Here is a 26,526-nt window from a genome sequence, read left to right as displayed (position 1 = left end):
TCATTGTATAATTACAAATTTTGCCTCATTCGTCAACATACTACAACCAGTTCAACGTACAGCTAAAATTATTTTAGCCCTCCTTAAAGAACACTTCAACCAGGTTTCTATACTAAGTAGTGTTGTAAAACGTACAAAATCACACAATATGCTACAGATTCCTCAGCTTCTCTAATTTTAAATGAGGCCAAGGAGGTTCCATCAGAGCTATACATATTTTGCTAAGCTGACCTGCCAGTACGTAGAGGTAGTTTCCAGGTTCCCCCTCCTGGATGACCAGTTGTCCCTCTGTGTAAACCTTCTCATACATACAGTCCACCATCTCTCTCATGTGCTGTGGCTCCAACTTCCTCAGAAAGTCATTGTTTATGATGGCATTGTTGATGAGCTTCCTAGTGCTGGGATGGAAAGAAGAAGCAGAAACAAACATTGCCATAGTCAAGTCAAGTCAAATCAGTTTTATTTATATAGCCCTGTATCACAAGTCAAAATTTGCCTCCAGGCGCTACACTTCATACAGCATGTCTAATAAACCTTTGGAATTACAGTAGCAGTTGTACTGTTTTCAGACCGTCCTGAGATGTGGGATATGTGTAGTGAGTTTTGTAATAAATTGCCTTGGTGGGTGTCGTCATGTTGACAGCAGTTTTCCTAGTTTTCCTGTGACCAATCTCCAATCAAGCAGTAACGTGTTAAAATGTGTTCTAAATATTGTTTAGATCTTAACAGACCAGTAACAAGTACATGGAGAAGAGAGAAATCCTATATCTAAACTAATTTAACATGGCTATTTGCTTGGTGCCATGTTGTGGCAACACTACGCTGGCAGCCATCAGGGAGTTTAAGTGGAAGATTAGTATTAGTATTAGTATTAGTATTATTTTGGAATCTGTATTTTGAGTAAACCAATTTTTGTTCATGTTTAATGTATGCTAAATTATTTTGAATTTATATCCTCTTCTTTTCTTTTACAAAGAATGTTTTATGTAACTATATTTAGTTTTGGTTACACCTTTATTTATTTAATTTATAGAATATTTTGGTTTTAGTAATATTAGCACTTATTTAGGACTGGGAGATGATGTAATGGTAAATGGACTGCACTTATATAGCGCTTTTCTAATCATAGTGAAGACTCAAAGTGTTTCACACTACAGGTCACATTCACCCATTTACACACACATTCATACAACACTTGTTCTAAACATACAAAGTGCTTTCTAACACATTCATACACATTCACACGCACAGATGACACACACGGGGGGCAAATCAGGGTTCAGTATCTTGCCCATGGATACTTTGGCATGTGGACTGGAGGAGCTGGGGATCGAACTGCGAAGTAAATGAAATTGTGCTCAGTAATAAACAAGCTCTGGCCTGTGAAAGACGCTTACTTTGCTCCTCTCTCTGTCAATCAACAGCATCTGTATCTTGGCAATGCAGTGCTCTCTAGCCTGTGTGCTGCTTTCTATCAATCCAGATTTCCCCTAGGTCTGGTGCTGGTAACACATGTAACCTCTGTCTTTAGACCTCAAAAATCTCTCTAATTCTAAATTGTACTCCTGCTGTTGTTTATCCTATATACTGCTAACAGATAAAAGCTAATGATTAGTTTCAAAGCCAGCTATCTACTATGGTCTTCTCAGTACATTAAGCCCCGACATTTAGAGGATAGGCCATGGCAAAGTTTTCCCCTCCAGACCCACAGTGGGCCAACTGGAGGTAATGCTTTACACAGTACAGAGTAGTAACTAAGCTAGTAGAAGAGGAAGAGCAGCTGCAGGTCCAGAGGCACACCATGTCTGTAAATCAGTCCCTTTGCATAAAATTGAGGTACTAACAAGTTTGTTGATGTTCTTAAAAAGTTTGATGAGAATTGCATTCACAAATCCATCAATCCATACATTATCTATACCACTTATTCCTTGAAGGTTGTATGGACCTGGAGCCAATCCCAGCTGACATTAGGCAGGAGGCGGGCTATACCCTAGAAAGGTCACCAGGCTGTCACAGTGTTGACAAACTATCATTCACATTCACACCTATGGTCACAAATTAATCTGCATGTCTTTGGACTGTGGGAAGAAGATGGATTACCCAAAACTAATGCAAGCACACGGAGAACATGTAAATTCTGCACAGAAAAGTCCCAGAACCATTATGCTGTGAGGCACCACCCGCATCCCCAAATGCAACAAGACAGCTAAATTCCACTTCAGAGTGCAAAATGCAGGAGAGTCTGGAAGCTGTATGAGCTAGCAGAAAATTGTCATTTAATAGCACATAAAGAAGAATAAGCCAGGGACAGAACAGTTTGAGTATCACAGATAAAGCACCGTCGCAGAAGCTACAAATGAACAGTGACCTGACAGTGAATGGCCATGGATATGGTAATTCATAAAGAGCTTGTAAATCATCAAAACACAGAGGCCACGATGAAAGTGGAGCACAAAGACAAGATGAAAATGATCAAGAGGAATGAGAGAGCAAAAAACAAAACAAGGAGATAAACAGATGTGATAGATCCAAAGAGAGCAGTACCCAGAAAAAGAAAAAAAGTGCATGAAATGTAAGAAAACAGGACACATTGTTACTGTGTGTCACTCCAAAAGCATACAGATAGTGTCATAAACCATAGAGGAAGACCCTTTATTTCAAGTTCCGTTACAGGGGACAAGTCGTGGCTCTATGGTAACTTGCCATAGAGGGCCATTTATAGACATCACACAAGCCAAGATTGGAGTCAGATAGCAGAACTGTCATTTTAGAGTGACAGTAGTTGCATGTATGGAAAACTGACTAGGCTGCACTGTAGCAATGAAAGTAGGCCTTAGTGTATGTTTGCAGAAGTAAATTTATTAAAGGGGATCCTCTGTTAGTGGAAAGCTCATGCCTGTAAACATTTGTTACACTACAAAGGCAAGACTGCTTTAAGAGGCCATAATCTCTGGACCAGAGATATTTCAGGCCTGCTTGGCCCAGAGGTCTCCTGAAGCAATGGACAGAGGAGGAGTTTGGGGAAACTATGCAGACAGACTTTTGGTTGGCCTCAAGGACGTTCTTGCAAACCATTTAACGCCTTGGCAAGGGAAAGCAGTACTTGACTCAGGCTGTGCTGAACCACGATGGAGAAGTGCTGACCTAGACTAGGGATATTGTTGAGTGGTGGAAAGAGCGCTTTGAGGGTCTTCTGAGTCCAACCAATACATCTGCTGTAGGAGAGGCACAGTTGGAAGCATTGGGGAAAGCTTCACCCATATCACTGACAGAGGTCACCATGGTAGACAAGGAACTCATCTCAGGCAAGGCACCAGATGTGGATAAGATTCATCCTAAGATGGTGAAGGCTCTGGATATTGTTTGGCTGTCTTGGCTGACACGTCCTATCAGTGTCACATAGAGGATGGGGACAGTACCTGTGGAGTGGTAGACCTGGGTGGTGGTTCACATTTTCAAAAAGGGGAACCAAAGTGTGTACTCCAATTATTGGGGCGTCACACTGCTTAGCTTCAGACAAGATCTAGCCCCCCCCAACACACACACGCAGACTGTTACAGACTATAATCCCTCCACCCCCCACTACACGTTACATTAACGCACATCTATGCGTTACATTAACGCACATCCGGACAATCACTGTCACCTTCTAACATTTTTGCACTCTACACTTTACACTTTACTTTTTTAATTATGTATATTTATGTTCCTTGTAAATATAGTTCTTGCTCTTTGCTCTTTTCTTTTACTATAACTGTCCTTTAGCACCAATATATCAAGACAAATTCCTTGTGTGTGCAAACTTACTTGGTAATAAAGTCTGATTCTGATTCTGATTCTGACCCCAGGGTGCTGGAAAGGAGGCTCTGACCAATTGTTGAATCTTGGATTTAGGAGGAACAATGCAGATTACTTCCTGGCCATGGAACAGCAGACCAGCTCTTCACCCTCGCAGGGGTGCTGAGGGGGTCTTTGAGGTTTGACCATTCAGTCTACATGTGTTTTGTGTACTTGGAGAAGGCTTATGACCGTGTCCCCCGAGGGACCCTGTGGGGGTAACTATGGGAGTATAGGGTACTGAGGCCATCTGCAGGCCATGTGGTCCTTGTACAACCAAAGTGAGAGTTTTGTCTGCATTCATGGCACAAAGTTAAACACATTCCCAGTGGGCGTTGGACTGGACAGGATTTCCCCTTGTCCCCCATCCTGTTGCTGATATTCATGGACAGGATCTCAAGGCACAGCCATGGGAAGACAATGTTTGGGAACCCCAGAACTGCTGCTCAGATGCACTTTGAATGCAAGTGCGTGGTTTTTAGCTGAGTGCAGAGTGGTTGGGGTGACAGTCAGCACCTCCAAGTCTGAGGTCCTCATGGTCCTCTGCTGGAAAATGGTGGATTAATGGGGCGACTGTAGAGGAGGTAGAGCACCTCATCCTTTTGTCTGTCCAGCTCATCCTGGAAATCCCTGCCTGTCCCACTCTTCCTTCAGATCTGGCTCAACTCCCCAGAATCCCTCCCTCCCATACTCTGATTTCTTATCTGAATTTTCTGAGTTCCTGTCAAGTTTGGTACTTAAAACAGATAAAGTCATTATAGTAGATGACTTCAATATTCATGTGGATGCCAACAATGACAGCGTTAGCTCTGCATTTTCCTCATTACTAGACTTATTGGCTTCTCTCAGTGTGTAAATAAACCCATTCACCATCTCAGCCACACTCTTGATCTTGTTTTAGCCTATGGTATTGATATTGAACATGTAATAGTCTTCCCACAGAATCCCCTTCTATCAGACCACTTTTTAATTACTTTTGAATTCATATTGCTGGATTATGTACAATCAGCAAAAAATGTCCTGACTAGAAATATTTCCAATAATACAGTAGCTAAATTCAAGGAAATGATTCCCACTAACTTAAGTCCAGTGCCTCATCTTAATTTAGCAGAAGTTACTCCCTCCCAGCTTGACAGTGTTGCAGACTCACTGCATACTACTCTAGACTCCATCACCCCCCTAAAAATGAGAACAATAAAAAGAAAGAGGCAAGCTCCATGGTTCAATTCTCAAACCCATACACCGAAACAAATAGCACGTGGGCTCGAAAGAGTGTGGCGTTCCACCAAACTGGAAGAATCCTGCTTAGCCTGGCAAGATAGTCTCCAAAGATATAAAAAGGCCCTCTGTAATGCAAGAGGCGCCTATTACTCGTCATTAATAGAGGATAATAAGAACAACCCCAGGTTTCTTTTCAGCACTGTAGCCAGGCTCAACTCTATAGATCCATGCATCCCTATAACCCTCAGCAGCAATGATTTTATGAACTTTTTTAAAGATAAAATTTCTATCATTAGAAAGAAAATTAATCACATCTTGTCCTCAATCAGCACTGATTTCTGTCAAAACACAGGATCCATAGACTCATCTGCAAAACCTAACCTTGACTCTTTTTCTCCCATCAACCTCCCCCAGCTCACATCAATTATTTTGGCATCTAAACCTTCAACATGTCTCTTAGACCCCATCCCAACTAGGCTGCTTAAGAAAGCTCTGCCCAAAAATCCTAGAGAAAGCAGTTGCAAAACAGTTGTGCAACTTTCTACAGGATAATAGTTTATTTAAGGATTTTCAGTCAGGATTTATGTTGTATCATAGCACAGAGACAGCACTTGTAAAAGTTACTAATGACCTCCTAATTGCATCAGACAACGGACTTGTTTCTCAGTGCTGTTTTTGATACAATTGACCATCACATCCTTTTACAGAGACTGGAGCACTATATTGGCATTAAAGGAACTGCATTAAACTGGTTTAAGTCCTATCTATCTGATAGGCTTCAGTTTGTACATGTTAACAACAATTCCTCCATCTACACAAAGGTTAGACATGGAGTTCCACAACGGTCAGTGCTTGGTCCAATTCTTTTCACCTGGTATATGCTTCCCTTGGCCAATATTATCAGGAAACACTCTATAAATTTCCATTTTTATGCAGATGATACACAGTTTTATCTGTCAATGAAGCCTAACGAAGCCATTCAGCTAGCCAAACTCCAGGCTTGTTTTAGAGACATTAAAACTTGGATGTCAAGCACTTCTGAACTCAGATAAAACTGAAGTCATTGTAATCAGTCCCGAACACATTAGAAATACATTTTCTAATGATGTAGTTACATTAGACGCCATTGCCCTGGCTCCCAGCTCCACTGTAAAGAATCTGGGAGTCATCTTTGATCAGGATATGTCCTTTAACTCACACATAAAACACACTTCTAGGACTACCTTCTTTCACCTGCGTAATATCGCCAAAATTAGGAAACTAGGAACTAGGAAAAGAGATCATATTTCTCCTGTGCTAGCCTCTCTACATTGGCTCCCAGTCAAATCCAGAATAGAATTCAAAATCCTCCTCCTCACATACAAAGCCCTCAGTGGTCCGGCTCCATCATACCTCAAAAATCTCATAGTCCCCTACAATCCCGCTAGGACACTGTGCTCCCAAAATGCCGGTTTACTGGTAGTTCCCAGAGTTTCCAAGAGTCGAATGGGAGGCAGAGCCTTCAGTTATCAGGCTCCTCTACTGTGGAACCTTCTCCCACTTTCGGTCCAGGAGGTAGACACCCTCTGTACCTTTAAGAGTAGGCTTAAAACTTTCCTTTTTAATAAAGCTTATAGTTAGGGTTGGCTCAGGCTTGAACCATCCCTTAGTTATGCTGCTATAGGCCTAGACTGCCAGGAGATCTCCCATAATGCAATGAGCTTCTCTCTCTCTCTCTCTCTTTCTCTCTCTCTCTCTCCATCAGTATGGATCCATATCCCATAAATACATGTTACTAACTCAGTGTCTTCCTTTTCCCTGTAGTATTGTGCTCTTCCGTCTCTCCTCTTCTGTCACTTTCTGCAGGTATTTCTGCCTCTGGAGCTGTAGAGTCTGATCTGTGATGACAAGTCTCCTGCTGCTCCTACAACTCCACTCAACACCTGCTGCTATAATTAGAAATGACTTATACTGCCATTAGTTTTATTGCTACGTTAGCAGTTAATACTTTAATTATTACTATTATCATTACTATTACTGTATTATTGACATCACCTTACATCTTATATGGAACCCGTGTTATGCTATGTTGTTCTCTGGCTATTCTCTACCCCCTCTCCCCCCTCTCCCCCCCCTCTCTCTTTCTCAACCCAGCCGGTCAAGGCAGGTGGCCGCCCACCCTGAGTCCGTCTCTGCTCGAGGTTTCTGCCTCTTAAAAGGAGGTTTTTCCTCGCCACTGTGGCCTAGTGCTTGCTCATGGTGGGATTTTTTGGGTTTCTCTCTATAAATACCTGTTTTAAAGAGTATGCTCTGTATGAAAAGTGCCTTGAGATGACTTTTGTTGTGATATGGTGCTATATAAATAAAATTGAATTGAATTGAATTTTAATTTTAGCATGGAGAATAATCAGGCTTGAGGGAAAATTGAATGGAGAAAAATACAGAGATATCCTTAATGAAAACCTTCCAAAAGGATAATGACCCAGACAAAACAGGAGTGGCTTACTGACAACTCTGGGAATGTCCTTGTGTGGCCCTGCCAGAGCACTAATTTGAACTTAATCTGATATCTCCGGAAAAACCTGAAAACATTGAAAATCACTCATGTCCTTAGTTCAAAATGATGCTGGTTTATTAGTGCTCACACTGGATATAAATTCAATTCAATTCAATTTTATTTATATAGCACCATATCACAACAACAGTCATCTCAAGGCACTTTTCATATAGAGCAGGTCCAGACCGTACTCTTTAAAATAGGTATTTACAGAGAGAGACCCAACAAAATGCAAGGTGAGCAATGGTTACTTTAATGGTGAAATGGCATTATGCAGTTACAGCTGGGATCACAGAAGGAATGGGTATTTGCATTCACAGACTGTCTGTTGGTTTGAGTGTAGTTACATTTTTGGTGCATCTTAAATATTCGTAATGTAATTCCAATTTGTGACATTCATTTATTTCTTTTGAGTTGACCTCAACTTATATCACTGAAAATTTGTACTTATATATATATATATGCACACAAACACACACACACATTGCTTTTGGTCAGTTATTTAATTAAGCCTGCTGCTCTGGTTTGAGGGGTGATGGTCAGCGTGACACTATGGTGGAATTTGGTGAAAACTGTGGTGAAACCGTTTCCGAAGTGCTAAATCAAGAAAAACCGAGATCAAGTGGCACAGTGGCAGCCTGTGCCCCGACTGAGGGTCTGCTCACTCACTCGCTCACTCACTCACTCACTCGACTTTGGATACTACAAGGGAGGGAGAGCAATTGGATCAACAGCAAGTAACGGATGATAGCCGAACTACACAGCCACCAGCTTAATATGCAGACTGATATAATTTGTTCACCGACTCAGAACGATACGGCATCGTCTTCCACACGAGGTAATGTTGCTCTGTATTTTCATAACTCATTTGTGCACGTTTTACGTTTAACTCGTTCGTTAGATAAAGTTGGCGTTCACTAGTTTTAAAAAGATCGATTGCTAATGTTAGCGTTAGCTTAATTGGTTATGCCTCTGAATTAAGAGAGGAATGAGAACTTTAAAGAGACTTTATTCATTTTGTTAGCTAATGTAACTAGTGTTATTCATTAAGGCCGTGGTTCGACTTGGTTTACTTAATTAACCAAGTGAATATTGATAAATGTGTGTTAGCTTTGACTGTTTTAGCTCTAAATAAGTAGATGCTAGCTACCGTTAGGCTGGATTGATTTGGCGCTTTCAGACACGCCTTCAAAACTGTAGGATTAGGAAACAGGGTCTCTTCACTTGGTCGGGGGAAATAGAAAAGCCAGAGACAGAAACCAAAAACAATATGAAAGACAGGAACAATGTTTGCTAGTTGTGTGACTGTGTTAAGTGTCAGTTGTTTTGGGAGAGAGGAAAATGTGGAAATGTAAGTTGTGTGGCGTTTCTAGTGCCTTAAAAGTACAATTATTGAGACATTTCAGACTCCACCATGGTCAGTATTCCACAGTTTCACATTTACCTTGCCTGTATGAAATCTGCATGTGTACATTTAGCACATTTAATTCTCTAAAGATACATTTGTCAAGAGTACATACTGTGAAAAGAGAGGTACAGGGAGAGAGTCCTAATTTGATCACTAATCAGGCATTTCATTGCCCATTGTGTACATTCAAGCAACGTTTGTTGATAGGGACATGTTTGTTCATCTGAGGGGGAATTTAAGACGAAAGGAAATGCTGCCATGTCCATTTTAGGGGGTGCAATTTTAAAACAAACGTTTACTCCACATATAATGCACACAAATGCAGGGAACATAAAAATGCATCAGACTATGATGTAGCAGTTGTAGTGCAAGATCTATTGAACGTTTCCCAGGATAGTGACACTGAACACTGAACTGAAGGCCATTTCTTAGAGTAATGTTTTACTAAAATCTGTTGTTTCTGAAGGACCATTGTCAACAGCTAAAAGGAGGAAAATCAGTGCAGCAGGACCAACCCAGAGGGTGCAGCATCCAGGTTGAACATCAAAATAAGAGGGGAAATAAACTTTCTTCCCAATTACCCCAGTGGAGAGACTAAGGACACACGGGGAAGACAAATGCTTGAGATGGCAGAGCAGTTCAAGATGACACTGATCAAGAGAGGGACATGATTCTGATTCACCAACATATGCAGCACACCTTTGCACTCAGGTGTGAAGAAATTGTGAGTTTAGCTCCTCCCATTGCCAAAATAAAAGAGAGATGGCCTGCGCTGTTTTATGAAGCCCAGGTGAGTAAAAATTTGAAAGGGGCACATAAAAAGGGACTCACATATTACCAGAGGTATCATTGTATGACTATTTGATCTTGATAAATAGCTTAGTTTTGTTGTGAGCGAGGATTATTTTAGGTAATCTTTATAACCTGTGTTTTTGTTTTCCTCGCAGTTCTACTGTGAATTCCATAGGATCACCAATCAAAATCTTCCATTTTACTTCTTTGCTGCACTTGACAAATATACACCACAGCTGCTATTAGGTATTAATATCTTGATGCATTACATCACTGACTGAATTTGAATATTTAGGCATGACATCTTTCTATGTATACCCTATATTTGTGCATTAAGACAAGAACAACATCAGTGCAGCAAGAACAGCAGCCCTGGTCGGCCTTCCACTGTACTTAAAGGAGGATTCATCAGATGTCTTTAAAACTTGCAAGGTATTTGACATTATCCTTTGCCCATATCCATAGCTAATTGCCCTGATCTAGTTTGCCAAGAGAAGTCACTGATTGCTCATTGCAGGACTTGCTTAATGGCAAACTTGTGAGCACATCTTGAGGGCAAAACAAACAATATCAACATCTTATAATACCTAACTACTCATTTCATGTGCTCTTTATATTATTATATACTGAATACATATCCACTTTCCAGGGCGAGTTAGAGGCAACCCAGGAGGGAGCAGTGGCTCTGGTGGCAGTTGCCGAGGAAGAGGAGGTACCTGCAGGAATTCCCATTGAAACACACCATGTGTCGGCCATCCTTGAGGATCAGGTTGTAATGTTTCACAGATCCACAGATGCACTGGTGATTTTGTTTGGACTGATGTATGCTCTCCATATAAACTACCCTGAGAAGCTAAGTGGGTTCTTTGACTTTATCCAGATTGTCCTTATAAATCTTGATGATGGGAGAAAGCAACTCAAACCTAAGTTACAGGCCTTGAAAATGAGCTGAGTAAGGTGGCAACAGGTTTATTTTTATAGTTATCCTGTATGATGTCATTTTATTCACCATCTTCATTTTAGAATTTCAAATCCAATTGAACCAGATTTTCTTAATTGAGTAATGAGAATGGAGAACTGTTGGCTAACATTTTCACTGTAGGATTGATGGTATGGGCACAAGACCTGTCTTCTACTTTGCTACTGCTTGCTATGGAGGGGAACAATTTGGGGGGTAGTAATAGACTTACAGTTCATAAAATGTCAGCAAATTAGCTTATTAGAGAGATTTTCTGTTTTATAGACGAGATAGATGGATTGTTACCAATTATTACTTTTTGTTTCAATGTGATTGAAACATTGTCATGGTAATGAAAATTTAATGTCAGCTGAACATCAGAAGTCCAAGTGGGATATTTTTTCTGATAACATCATAAGGTGAAAGGTGACAAAAAACAAGTGTTTCCCAAAGTGTTTTAATGATTATTTGTGGAGAATTAATATTTATGTTCACTGAAGTGAAACGGTAATAAGTGGAGATAAGTGTTGTGAATATGGAAACTTGATGACATTGAAATGTTATGCTGTCAATTGTGAGTGTTCAGCATGCAACTAAATAGTTTTTTTGAGATATGGTCATTTGTGTTGTGTTACTACAACTTAAAAGATTTAAGGCAATCAGTTTCCTGAAAAGAACTGAGTGACCACAACTAAGTTTGAAGTTGTCACAACTAGAATGTAGTGATGAATCTTAATGTGAGAAAACTAAGTAAATAAAACTAGAATGGTAGCATTTGAGTAAAGATGATACATTTAAGTTAACATAACTCAATTCATATACATCAACTAACTTACAGAAATTGATTACTCTCAACTTTATTTACCCAAGTTGCTTAAATTATGAGCACTTAAGTTACTTATACTTGATTTAAAAAATCATATGTGCTCTAATGGTTTGAGTTAGTAAACTCAAATGATTCAAGGCAATCGTCCTCAAACAGTTTGAGTTGAACTAACTCATCAGTCTTTAGGGTAATATTAGCAGCTCTGTATTGGATTTTTATATTAGAAAACACAGTATATATTTGTATTTCTGATGTTTTTATGTTTATCTGAGATACCTTTGCAGGTTCATCACTTTGTCCTCAACACTGTGATAAATTCTATATTGGTTAAACTGAGAAACGGAAGTTCACCGACTGCCTTAAAAATGCAAGTAAACTGAACTTAAAGCTAACTTTGTTTCAGGTCAACAAGTTGAGTTATACAAGTTGTTTAACTAATGGTCATTGTGGTCGTTGTTTAAACTTGATATTCTGAGCTATGTTACATTATCCATTCAACAAAACTTGTTTTATCTTGTCAAACAAACATTCAATTCCACACAATTTCAACTCACAATTTCAAGTTAAGATAACGTTGGTTATGTTCATACCAATTGTCAAGTTTGCCAGTTTCTTTAAACTTCACAATGAATCAACTTACAACTCATCTGTTCAACATGTGTGCATTTATAATACACAATCCAAATGAAAAACATAGCCATTTTTGTTGAATTTAGTTTTTCATAACTTCAGTTACTCTTATCATCCCCTTTATATGGTGGTTTTAGCAATACTTGGTCATTTACTGGTGTGTGGAATGTCATGAACAATCCCAAGGTAGTTAACACACACTCAATGCTCAACATTGCAAAATAAATGTTTGAGGTGCTACTGTAACTCTTGGATAAACATTCAGTGTTGTTTTAATAACAACCCTATGTCATGCCTCTGACTGTTTTTCTGTTTTTTCAGCAGTAGATTAACACATCTTCAAATAAAGACTTCACAGTAATTTTTACTTTTTTTCTTTCTTGTTTCACATGGTCTGTTAGATGAAATGTAAACACTGTCAAGCAACTAAGGTGTCCCCCAAAAGCTTGAGATATTCATACAAATACCACCATTCAAACATCTTTTCAGAATGAGTACATTGTTTTTCAACATTGGTCCACACATTATTTCCTCTGGGGAAGCAATGCTCAAACCTGCAGAGCAAGTTTACTCCCAATTAAGGCTTGAAACATGGGAGTCATCAGTCTATAAATGATACCGCAATAGTCTGTTTCTAAGTCCATGTATCCTAGCTGAACACTGGTGGGGTTTTATCTTGAAATGAGTACTTCATAGCACGAGGGTACTTCACATTAAGGTAGTGGATGGTGCCCATCAGCAATGGCAAAACAAGTGGGTACATCTCTGATGTCATGAAGTGGAAAAGCATCATGCGGGACACCTTCATGTCCAGTCAGTAGTCCAACATGCATTCCCTTCATGATGACATCCAGGGTTTCACCGTGAACCTAAAAGAAATGGACAAATTTAATCCTGATTTACATTTTAGGAAATTGTAATAAATAACATACTATACAATTGTGGTCAAGGTAATGACTTTGGAAATAGTTCAAATTGGTCATCTCACTGCATTAGCATAAAGACCCTGACAAACAACTTACTGGTAATTTCAAATTTTATAACTGATAAGAAAGATATTTTAAGCTTTCAATGAAAATAAAAGTTCTCTGATTTGGCTTACACAAATGGACATGGAAAACATTTACTTTTGTCAGATTTAAAATGAACATCAGTGAATCCAGTATCATAAGTATCTTAACAGTGTGTAAATATATTTCCTCACATCACACCTCTTGATTATCCAAGAAGTATCCTCTGAAAAGAAACACGGAAGACCAATTAGGGCAGCAGCTCTTCAGTTCTGGTTTGTGTCCTTACATACAATTAGAGACAAAAGTGAGTCAATGCAATACTTGAACCTAAACCTTAAGAAATACTTATTTTAGTACACACTGATTAGTTTATTTCTATACTTACCTCCTTATAAAAGACATTGCAGAACACTGCTAAGGGATAGCCTCCTGCTTGTTTAAACTGCTGGTTTGTACAGCTCTAAGAGACTTGGCACCAAAGCATCTAATGCATCCAGGAATGACTGCATCAGATCTGTTGTGACTATTCTAGTGAACTCTACCTTTATCTGAAGGACATAAAGATCACAGATACTGGGTAATGAGAGAGGGGATAAAAAGAGAGTGGTGAATGAGAATATTTGATAACATTTATGCTTAAAGTAAGCAAATAAAGGATTTCCTTGTTCTAAGGACAGGTGTAGTCATAAGCAGAAGCCCACTGCCTTCCACCACCCAGTTCACGTTACTCCCCGCTCAGCGGAACACCCGTTAAGGCAGTGTTTCCCAACCAGTGTGCCGCGGCACATAAGTGTGCTGTGAGACAGAGTTGTAGCCTTATACGCTTCTCTGTTCCTCCTTAAGAGCATTCACCCCCCCATTACCCCATAGAGACTGTGCCTGCCGCCCGACCATTTAAATCAACTAAATCGAAGGTCAACAAAAGAGGAGTTAGTCACAATAATCTAATAAAAATCAGCACAGCCACCTCAAATTTTCAGCAAAATAAAGTAATTAAATGTGGATTACTCAATATCAGATCTCTCTCATCCAAAGCTGTACTAGTTAATGATTTGATATCAGATATATTAATACTCACATTCCCCGAGACACCGGCCGTGGAGGTGGAGTCACAGGCATTTTCAATTCCAGTCTACTAATCAACACTAAACCTAAACTAAATTATAATTCATTTGAAAGCCTTGTTCTTAGTTTGTCCCACCCAAGGTGGAAAACACTAAAGCCAATTTTATTTGTTATAGTGTACTGCCCTCCTGGCCCATACTCTGATTTCTTATCTGAATTTTCTGAGTTCCTGTCAAGTTTGGTACTTAAAACAGATAAAGTCATTATAGTAGATGACTTCAATATTCATGTGGATGCCAACAATGACAGCGTTAGCTCTGCATTTTCCTCATTACTAGACTTATTGGCTTCTCTCAGTGTGTAAATAAACCCACTCACCATCTCAGCCACACTCTTGATCTTGTTTTAGCCTATGGTATTGATATTGAACATGTAATAGTCTTCCCACAGAATCCCCTTCTATCAGACCACTTTTTAATTACTTTTGAATTCATATTGCTGGATTATGTACAATCAGCAAAAAATGTCCTGACTAGAAATATTTCCAATAATACAGTAGCTAAATTCAAGGAAATGATTCCCACTAACTTAAGTCCAGTGCCTCATCTTAATTTAGCAGAAGTTACTCCCTCCCAGCTTGACAGTGTTGCAGACTCACTGCATACTACTCTAGACTCCATCACCCCCCTAAAAATGAAAACAATAAAAAGAAAGAGGCAAGCTCCATGGTTCAATTCTCAAAGCCCATACACCGAAACAAATAGCACGTGGGCTCGAAAGAGTGTGGCGTTCCACCAAACTGGAAGAATCCTGCTTAGCCTGGCAAGATAGTCTCAAAAGATAAAAAAGGCCCTCTGTAATACAGGAGGCGCCTATTACTCATCATTAATAGAGGATAATAAGAACAACCCCAGGTTTCTTTTCAGCACTGTAGCCAGGTCTATAGATCCATGCATCCCTATAACCCTCAGCAGCAATGATTTTATGAACTTTTTTCATGATAAAATTTCTACCATTAAAATACCATAAAATTAATCACATCCTGTCCTCAACCAGCACTGATTTCTGTCAAAACACAGGATCCATAGACTCACCTGCAAAACCTAACCTGACTCTTTTCCTTCCATTGACCTCCCCCAGCTCACATCAATTATTTCAGCATCTACACCTTCAACCTGTCTCTTAGACGCCATCCCAACTAGGCTGCTTAAGGAAGCTCTGCCCTTAATTTGCAGCTCTATATTAGATATGTTAAATCTGTCCTTGGTGACAGATTATGTGCCACAGTTGTAAAAAGTAACCATAATCAAACCTCTAGATCCAGACCTATATCTAACTTCCCCTTTCTTTCCAAAATCCTAGAGAAAGCAGTTGCAAAACAGTTGTGCGACTTTCTACAGGATAATAGTTTATTTGAGGATTTTCAGCCAGGATTTATGTTGTATCACAGCACAGAGACAGCACTTGTAAAAGTTATTAACGACCTCCTAGTTGCATCAGACAACAGACTTGTTTCTGTCCTTGTCTTGTTAGATCTCAGTGCTACTTTTGATACAATTGACCATCACATCCTTTTTTCAGAGACTGGAGCACTATATTAGCATTAAAGGACTGCACTAAACTGGTTTAAGTCCTGTCTATCTGATAGGCTTCAGTTTGTACATGTTAACAACAATTCCTCCATGTACACAAAAGTTAGACATGGAGTTCCACAACGGTCAGTGCTTGGTCCAATTCTCTTTACCTTGTATATGCTTCCCTTGGCCAATATTATCAGGAAACAGTCCATAAATTTCCATTTTTATGCAGATGATACATAGTTTTATCTGTCAACGAAGCCTAACGAAGCCAATCAGCTAGCCAAACTCCAGGCTTGTATTAGAGACATTAAAACTTGGATGTCAAGCAATTTTTTACTACTGAACTCAGATAAAACTGAAGTCATTGTAATCAGTCCTGAACATGTTAGAAATACATTTTCTAATGATGTAGTTACATTAGACGGCATTGCCCTGGCTTCCAGCTCCACTGTAATAAATCTGGGAGTCATCTTTGATCAGGATATGTCCTTTAACTCACACATAAAACAAACTTCTAGGACTGCCTTATTTTACCTGCGTAATATCGCCAAAATTAGACATTTTCTGTCTCAAAAGGATGCAGAAAAACTAGTCCATGCATTTGTTACTTCTGGGCTGGACTACTGTAATTCACTATTTCCAGACTGCCCCAGCAAGTCTCTAAAGACTCTGCAGCTGATCCAAAATGCTGCAGTACAATTACTGACAGGAACTAGGAAAAGGAGACCATATTTCTCCTGTGCTAGCCTCTCTACATTGGCTCCCAGTCAAATCCAGAATAGAATTCAAAATCCTCCTCCTCACGTACAAAGCCCTCAGTGGTCCGGCTCCATCATACCTCAAAAATCTCATAGTCCCCTACAATCCCGCTAGGACACTGTGCTCCCAAAATGCCGGTTTACTGGTAGTTCCCAGAGTTTCCAAGAGTCGAATGGGAGGCAGAGCCTTCAGTTATCAGGCTCCTCTACTGTGGAACCTTCTCCCAGTTTCGGTCCAGGAGGTAGACACCCTTTGTACCTTTAAGAGTAGGCTTAAAACTTTCCTTTTTAATAAAGGTTATAGTTAGGGTTGGCTCAGGTATGAACCATCTCTTAGTTATGCTGCTATAGGCCTAGACTGCCAGGAGATCTCCCATAATGCACTGAGCTGCTCTCTCTCTCTCTCTCCACAGTATGGATCCATATCCCATAAATACATGTTACTAACTTGATATCTTCCCTGTCTGCTGTAGTCGTGCAGTGTAGTCGTCTTCTGTCTCTCTCGCCTCTTCTGTCACTTTCTGCAGGTATTTCTGCCTCTGGAGCTGTAGAGCCTGACCTGTGATGACAAGTCTCCTGCTACTCCTACAACTCCACTCAACACCTGCTGCTATAATTAGAAATGACTTATACTGCTATTAGTTGTATTGCTATGTTAGCAGTTAATACTTTAATAATCATTACTACTACTGTATTATTGGCATCACCTTACATTTTATATGGAACCCGTGTTATGCTATGTTCTTCTCTCGCTATTCTCTACCCCCTCTCCCCCCTCTCCCCCCCCTCTCTCCTTCTTAACCCAACCGGTCGAGGCAGATGGCTGCCTACCCTGAGTCCGGTTCTGCTTGAGGTTTCTGCCTCTTAAAAGGAGGTTTTTCCTTGCCACTGTTGCCTAGTGCTTGCTCATGGTGGGATTTGTTGGGTCTGTCTTTGTAAATACCTATTTTAAAGAGCATGGTCTAGACCTGCTCTATATGAAAAGTGCCTTGAGATGACTTTTGTTGTGATTTGGCGCTATATAAATAAAATTGAATTGAATTGAATTGAAGTGTTCTCTAAATTGCTTAAAGTTTTAGTTGGCACTGGTTACCTGTCTCTCATTAAAGAATGCAGGCCATCTGTCCAGGACTACGGAAATGAATGGCTCATCACCAATGATTTCCTTTCTTTGCTGAGAGAATGTTGCAGTCATCAGTTCTTCCATGAGCTGCAAGTCTGGATTACTTTTCTGCACCTCTAAGAGCATAGTCGTCCAATTTTCCGCTGATTTATTTGCACTTTGTCCATCAGGTGGATCTGGCAAGTAATGAACCTCTCCCTTCTTTGACTTCTTCACTGCCTTGCTGCTTGTCTGTCCCCTCTTTCTTATATTTACAAGAACTTCCAGGCATCCAGCTGCCATCAGCCTCTGACGGTAACTGCCCATCTTGAATTTCAAGCTGAATACCCAGCAACCACCTTTTCAAAAAAAGAATGTTTGGCCTCAAATCTTACTGTCCAAAATTCAATTAGGGGACCACATTTTTGGATTAGCTCAGGATAATGTTCAAGATAATGATGTTTAGGACGCAATTTAGAACAAGGAAAAACTTCTAAAAGCAACGGTCAGTGGTCAGAGATTTTGGCTTGCAAGTAGCACAGGGTTTCTGTTGTGAAGGAGGAGCTAGATAAAATCAGATCTGAGAGGCATATGCAGAGTTCCACAGGTACAATTCCTTCTAATACATCATGTAGAAAATCAGGTGGAAATCCTTTTGCAGCATGAAAGTGGGACAGTCTGTTCAAAGGACAGTCTTTCTTCACACCATCAACACAAGACACATCAGTTTCCTTAAGCACATTAATTGCTTCATCAAACAATTCAATATTCTCCAAGTAAAAACTCAATTTTTACTTGTCAACATTGAAAGACTCTTGGAATCCAGCGAGTGAATGTGTACCCAGACACATACAAAAACTGTCCTTTTAACATTAGAGCCAAGACTCTGAACAAACACACCCTCTCTCAAGGAGCTCAAGATCCCTAATCAGAGACTCTAGGACCTTGCTATAACCATATTCTTTTATGTGTACAGTTTTGCACAACACAGCTAGATAAACTGATGATGATGTTGATCAAAGTCTTATGGGTATTACCCAATATATACCACAAACTTTGTGTTTCTTTTTGGAAGTACCTAATGGATTACAAAGTTCAAAATCATCAATATATAGTCCAAGAGCTATGCTTAGTTCTTCAGAGAAAAGTATGTTTTCTTTAAAGTATTCTCCATCTAGAAATTAACTGTTATGACCGTCATGTTGACTGGATCTCGTTAGTGTCTGAAGTATCTCACTTCTCCCTAACAGTTTACTCAGCAAATCTAAAATAGGAACATAAACAAAAATATGCTTCTTTCTTGTGCATTTAACACATATTCAACAGGTTCAATAACAGTGGAGTTCCTCCAATAAAATGACTGTCTTGTGTACTCTATGCATACTACTGTGCCAAAAGGCCCTTTCCTTGAGAGCAATCTGAGTGGGTTCAGTGTTTGTATTTCATCAGTTAATAAAGCTACAACAGAGGCATCAGCTATGCAATTATGATCTTTCAAAACTTTATCAGTGACTGTCATATATTGTATTTGATGAGCAAACTCTCCATTAACTCAGTAATTATTTCCCTGTATTGCTGAATCTGATACATGTAAAAGTGTTTGCATGCAAGGAAACACAGATCCCAACTGATTTTGAATGGCCTTTCCATTTTCAAATTCAGGCTCAGCCTCAGGTACAGAATCAAATTGCAAGTGTATCTTCAGTGTCTGAAACAAAATTCTCTTCTGTTACAGGCACTGAAAGTGTTGTTTTTGCATGTGCCTTGCCAAAAGTTCTGGTCTGAAATTTTCTAATGTGGAAAACTTATGATTGCGACTTCTATGAGCAGTAAATGTTGATGGCACACTAGACTTGAAAAAGCAACCTGTAAAGGAACATTTAACAACTTCTGTTTTTCAAATGACTCCTCAGATTAGCAAAGTATTTGTTAATGTCACTGCCACAGAGAATCTACATAAGTCACAGGATAATTTGTTTACAATTTTATAGGCTTCATTTATATGTTCTTTCAAATGATTTTTAAGTTCTGCTTGGGTGCTTGTGAATACAAATCAGGCCTGAACACCTTCGATAATGCCCATGACGTTCTTTGTAATGTTGTAGTATTCTTCCATTGAATTCACAAAACTTACATTTCCACTTCATGAAAAGGACATGCTTGAAGAAATCTGTAAAGAGAAAAAAACAAAAATGAATTACATGGTCTCTTCAAAATCTAGGTGACTCAAATTTACTTAAACCTATGTGCATATTCTATCTTATACACATTTTAAGTTTTGTTGTGTGGCAGTCACAAAATTGTCACACAGCAAAAACCTGTCACACAGTTAGGATTGTAATATGAAAGACAAACATTTTCTTGTTTTAGATTCCAACTTATTTCCTGTAATATTATTTTATTGAGATAGTGAACTGAATCTCTTTGGCCTCTCACCTTGGGCTTTAGAAAAACTATGACAGATTTAGCCATTTATTGACATTTATAGTGCAAATAATTATTTCAATATCCTTCAGATTAAACTAAAATAGTTTTGCAAAAAGTTTCTTGCATTCCCATAAGGAATAGTGCCAGAGGTTGAAATAAACATTATAATTGTCAAAAACACCACAGTAACAACTCATGCAGGGGTAAAAAATTGTGTTAAACATATATTATTTATATTATAATTAATCTATAACATTCCATTCATTTAACAGAAAAAAGGAATGAATGAATGGATTCTTCACACATGCACTATAAGGCCTCAGAGGAAATAAGTGTAGACTAATCCTCTATTAATACAAAGGCAGAACTAGTTACATCTAAAACTATAGTCAACTCAGAATTTTTTTTTCGATGCCAGATAGAAAGTGGGAGGCTATGGTTTAGGGGCAGAGGTGGAAAGAGAGAAAAAGCACAGCAGTTGAGCAAAGTAGAGCATTTGAGGGAGGGAGCCATGCTAGAAATAGGAGTGGACTGAAACGTTGTTGTCTAAATCACAAATAAAAATACTCGAACACTCAGCAGATCATCACCGTTCACTGTTCACCTAGAAGTAAAAGTATCCCCACCCCCCACGCCCACACTACTTTCTGCACTAGTCGTTGAGATACTAAAAATACTACAAAGACAGTTTAAAACGGAAGCAACAACTTGCATGGTACCCAAATAAGCATGCATGCAAGCCCACTCTTGTCCGGAATATATTAGCCTTGAATCTGTGCAGCTCATGTGCGTTTGCTAGCTAGCATTGGCTAATTTAGAAGCTAGCGGGCGAACATTTTGTTTGAAGGCTAACAATATTTATTCCGCTCCAGAAATGTTTCAAGCATTCCTATTCAAACTACGCACCTAAAGAGCTAAACTAAAATATCCAGATCTTAGCAATATATTAACACTAAACTATTTTATCATGAGACTTTAGTAAATATAATGAATTAGCAAGGACAAGAACGTGGTAATAGCACAGAGTTTGCAGAACACAGTCACTGTTCTGAATTGTTCCTTTTCACTACCAAGACAGCTGTTATATTATTATGTTTTCACAAAAGAAATTCAAAAGTACAAATAAGAAGATAATATGGACTCACCATCTCCCTCTCCTTGCCAGCGGGAACATTCATCAACTGCTGTTAGTTTTTTAATTCAGTCTGCCTCAAGTTGTAGTTGTTTTCTGGTGCGTCCCTCTGAACCTTGAAGTAGTCTGTTGCTCGTTATCATATACATGTTTTAGCTGTTGTTGAATACTATGACCTTATCCTCCACGGACAGCTGTTTAGGACTACGCTTCAATATTACTACCGTTTTATAGAAATGGCTCTGTCTTATTCGAAAATGGCAGCAACTCCTCTGTATTTCCTTGACATCAACCCCCTCACCTCCTCCCTTTTCCGTTTCCCTCTTCTTCAGCCCATAACTTATAAGCATGAGTCAAACGAACTTTGATAACCCATATAAAACTCATTATTATTATTATAAACTTGAGTTCAATATTAAAAGCTTGTCATGACAAGTGAAGAAATAAGTTAACATAACTTAATAACTTAACATAACTTATTTACAGTGAACCTTAAAGTCCTTTCTCTTGTATGAGCAAATTATACACTCAAAAAGTTGAATGAGGTGGGCTATGCACTTCAGAGTTAAAATGTTTTTTCTAATAAAGTCCATGTAATTGTGTCTATTATCTGTACAAAATATTAATGTGTTATTCAATCACAAAACATTTAACTGAATTAGGACTGAGATACTTCTCATGTAACTAAAATAATTATGCTACATGGTTGGTCAGCACTGAGTTTGCATGTAAATCATACATGATCAGGCAATAATTCTCTAGAACTGAGTAACTAACTTTGTCCACCTGTTCGGGTTTTGATGGTAAATCTCCCAACTACATAGGTGCAATGCTAAAACAGAGAGCTAAGGAAAATCTTAATATTGAATTATCTCACACTGCACCATCACCAAGTGTTTTAAACAGTTATTGCTGTGATTAGAAAAGCACTGATGCAATAATGCATGTGTGAGGAAAAAATAAAGAGTGAGTTATGCCAAGTTTTGTTTGATTTGTTCAAAAGCTGGCATGTTCTTGTATATTTTGTCATTAGTGACAATACCATTGGCACTGCCCCTGCCTAACCATTCTCATGTTTGTCCACTACATGTTCAAGCCATAACCCAGCTGCCAACCTCGTGGTAGCTAAATTTGAATGCATAGGGGAGGGTGCTATAGTTTGTATTATTTTGAACAAATGTGATTCTATCAGCACTGTATAAATACTGTTATGGTTTTATCAGACATGGATGCTGTAACAGTACACTCTTGCAATTTTGTGTCTGAATCCCTGATTACCACATCACACAGATGATGTGATAGTGTATTCAGTGAAAAGGAACATCCTGAATGGGTCTGAGAGTAGTGGGCAAGGGAGGCAGCATAGGTTGTGTAAATGAAGCCCATAATGACCCAGACCCAACATTTAGATCCTGTGGTCTTTTGTTTCCTTCCATGTATTTCTATTGTCCTGCCATGCTAATATAGCCTTTCAAATCTGGTTGGAATTACAAAAGCTTGTCAGAGCTCTCACATCCTCTTGCCAATGATCTGTTGGTGCTCACAGTTGATCAAAGTATTTAAATAACAACAGGACAGGATTTTGAGAAACCGGAGAACTTGTAGATTTCTATTTATGCAACACATAAGCTGTTACTTATATTACAAGTAATTGATATTTTCTATAGTCTCAAAAGTGGTTTTGCACCAAAATTTCCTGTTTAATGCTGACTGGCTAATGACAGCTGTGAGGATGGCTTTATTCATTATGCCCCATTCCAACTACCACCATCATACAGGTTAAGACTGGGTTGGGAGTCTGTCTGTGTGGGTCAGCCCTCTTTCATGAACCTCCTCTCAACCAGCATTGAACAGGTGGGAAGCTGCCTGTATCACACAGTATCTGGGATATCTCTCAACCCCACACGAAAATACAATACTTTGTCAGAATCTTTTTAATTTGAATTTGAAGTTTCTATGATGTGTTATGATGTTGTGGTGGCATTTTGCATGCTTTGTATAACAATGAATTCATCTTATATACTTGATGTAATTAGTGTGTAGCTTTAGTTGTACTGTTTTACTCATCAAGGATGACCTGATGAACCTACTGTCATATTCCCACCGTAAATACCTTCCTGAAGAGGAAGATGGCAAATGGTATCTTCATCAGCACAGGAGATTACACCCAGTTGTAAATTCCTGAGATAGGTCACTGCCTTTATTGTACCCCAAGTGTTTACCCAATTTTAGAGAAATGTTCTCTGGCAGTTCAATCAAAGGGCCAGAGGCATACCACAAAGTATAAAAGGGAGGTGAAATGTTTGGTCAGGGGGCACACCTCTGAACTGCTTACTGCCATGTGGTTCTGTGTGTTGCTTCCTCTCTATAGAGATTAAACTTTGGTTTAAATTTTGGTGCATGCTACCTTGCCAGTCTTGTTCTTTGACTCTCTACAGGCAGACCGGGAAATTTCTATAACAATGTGTTTCTGTGATGTTCTCATACTGGGGTCAGGATCATTATACCAGTCAGTTTTACTAATTATACACCTCTAGGTGCACTGATACTTTCTGCACACATACACACATAAACTTTTTTGTCATACATGATAAAACTTACTTGCATTCAGTTGTGTGTCATACACTGACTTTAACAGCCTTAGGTCTTCACAGCATAGATTAAACAAAATGTTGGGAACTTTCCTCTGAGATTCTGCTCCATGTTGGTATGACTGCATCACATCATTTCTGCAGATTTGTCAGCTACATATTCATGCTGCTAATCTTCTGTTCTACCACATCCCAAAGGTGCTCTACTGGATTCAGATCTGGTGACCGAGGAAGTCATTGAAGTTCACTGAACTCATTGTGTTCATGAAATCAGTTTAAGACTTCAGCTTTCTGACATGGAGCATTATTCTGCTGGAAGTAGCCGTTTGAAAATGGTAAACTGTGGCCATAAAGGGATGAACATGGTCAACAACAATACTCAGATAGGCTGTAGCATTCAAACCATGATTGATTGGCATTAAGGACCCAAAGAAATCAAGAAATCAGAAGTCTTCGACTGTCCAGTTTTAGTGAGCCTGTTTCCACTGCAGCCTCAGATTTCTGTTGTTGGCTGACAGAATAGAAATTCCAAGACACCAGCAGTTTCAGAAATACTCAAACCAACCTGTCTGGTTCCAACAGTCATAAGTAACAACATGAATGAATAAGTATTCAGTGCACTTTTGCTGCCAGGTTAAACAGTGCAAGCAGTCCTGTGCAGTAGCACCTGCTCAGGCCTAATCCTGTAAGTATGACACAATATCATTCACAAGACTGCTATCTTATAATTATGTGAAAAGTATCTTCTTATGATTGCTGATTTGTGTGAAATAAAGCAGTAGTACCCTGCATGTTGTTGGAGAGTTTTGTATTAGATTAAAATTAGATATAAAAAAAACCAAATAGTATGTCAGAGGTAGTCATCTAACGTCTGGGACACACTGCCTGTGTTGGTTGTATATGACGGCTATTTTACTGAACTGCTGCAATGCTACAACTGTCACTGAGTTTGTGTTTGACAGTGGTAATCAATGATAGGATGTTTGATTTAATCTTATTATAAATTCAATGTACCCATGTTCAGATTGAGAGAGAGTGAGGGAGGGTGCACTGGAAAACCTCTGCCCCTCACCTTTGGAGACAGTGAAAGGTGTCAGCGTAATGAAAACCGCTATGTTCTACAACTGTCACACAGCATAAGCAGTGTTCCTGAGACTGTTCAGGTGGAAGGCACTCTGACCTGCTCGAGAATACAGTGTAACACCTCTTCTACCTTTCCATGAGGTAGTAAGCATTAATTATAACATACATTAGTCATAATTATGAAATAAGGTCTCCACCTTTTATTTTCTTTGCAAATGCAATGTACTTCTGTACAAGCAATAATTTGTGATTGTATTATTATCTAAAATCACACAGTAACCATTTTGAAAATTAAAGATATTGTATTGGCTAATGCCCACATAATCTGCACAGAGCAGCACACACCATGGGTTTGACATGATTGTGCATGGAAATGCCACCATTGTGAAAAGTGGTCACTTATGTAATCCATGAAATTAAGTTTTCACAGCTAAAGTACTTTTCCAATCTACACAGAGTATTTTATATTCAAAACAGAGATGTTGTGTGGAGTGTCCTTGTAACTTACTGTGAGTCTTTGTGGACAGCCTTTGAGATAAAGGTGAGTTCTGCCCTAAAACTTCCAAAGAAATTTTCTGAGGTGGGTTCAGCAGAGACACCTTCTTTTGCTTTAAGCCTGCGGTGGACCTCAACAGCCACCCTGTGGAAGCGACTGGGACCCTGGTTGATGACACTGAAACAGCGGTGGCTGTGGTGGCACAGGGCTGGTGGAGAGCAGCCCAGGATATTGTTGTAGCCAATAGCGTCCTGGAGCTTGTCGATCTGGGAGACCTTGGCCTCCAGTTCTCTCTGAAGATGCTGTAACTGAATCTCCTGGGCACGAAACTCTTGGTCCCGTTTTGCCAGCTTTGCCTCAAGGTGGGTAATCCGCAACCTGGTGAATAAAACTGACTCAGTTACTAAATTTATGTGTATTCAGGAAGTCTAACAAAACCAGTTTACTGTACACAAACTCAGTCTTCACTATGGGATATAAGTGTCATCTGGTGAGAGATACACATGGTAAAGTGTGCCAAAAGTCTGACTAGCATTCCCATGGATGCTTGACTTATCATTAGACCCTGCAGTGAATGTCAAGCTGTGCTGTCATGAATCTACTGAGCCCTAGAGTGATACAGCTTTCTGAAGGCACCTTAAATCAGGTACCTTCTTCATCTCAGTGCTTTGGCATTATTTCCAATTTACTAACAAGAGTCCACAGTGGTTTTATTTGGCTACAACATGACTGTTTCCTAAGTTGTTTCTGAGCCCAAATTTAACTAAACCACAGCAGCACATCTTTTTTTTCGTCAATGATTTGATAACACAATTGATTTGATGTTAATAATGTTATTGTTTGATAATGTTTACCCATATTTAAGTCCCTTGAGAGTAAATCTCTTTTTTTCAGGGGGACCTCGCCAAAATAACACACCATTACAAAAATGAGAAAAATAGAGCATATCAAAATAAACAAGGGAGAGTAAACCCTAACTGGCCTAACCTTAACCTGATGAAGGCCAGGAAACCAGATTGTAAAGTACATAGTAGTAGTACATTGTTTTCCTCCTCTGACGTGCTGACGTAC

At 39.2% G+C, this 26,526-nt stretch overlaps 1 protein-coding gene and 1 long non-coding RNA gene across 2 annotated transcripts in view; one reads left to right on the top strand and one right to left on the bottom strand.

Moving 5' to 3' along the window:
* The window catches only part of LOC108895314 (cGMP-dependent protein kinase 2-like), a 66,064-nt gene that overhangs the window by 29,735 nt on the left and 9,803 nt on the right, over positions 1–26,526 (bottom strand). Inside the window, 2 exon segments of the mRNA XM_018694054.2 lie at positions 232–398; positions 25,468–25,858. Of these exon segments, the coding sequence (XP_018549570.2) occupies positions 232–398; positions 25,468–25,858 (558 nt within the window).
* LOC108895313 (uncharacterized) lies at positions 8,382–10,066 on the top strand. The gene is made up of 3 exons (XR_007814757.1): positions 8,382–8,432; positions 9,469–9,792; positions 9,950–10,066. It is a non-coding gene; the product is annotated as an uncharacterized LOC108895313 (long non-coding RNA).

This window comes from Lates calcarifer, linkage group LG16_LG22 (assembly GCF_001640805.2).
Source record: "Lates calcarifer isolate ASB-BC8 linkage group LG16_LG22, TLL_Latcal_v3, whole genome shotgun sequence".
Lineage (NCBI taxonomy): Eukaryota > Metazoa > Chordata > Actinopteri > Centropomidae > Lates > Lates calcarifer.
Note: the sequence above shows the minus strand (reverse complement) of the source record. Positions and strands in the feature narration are given on the sequence as shown.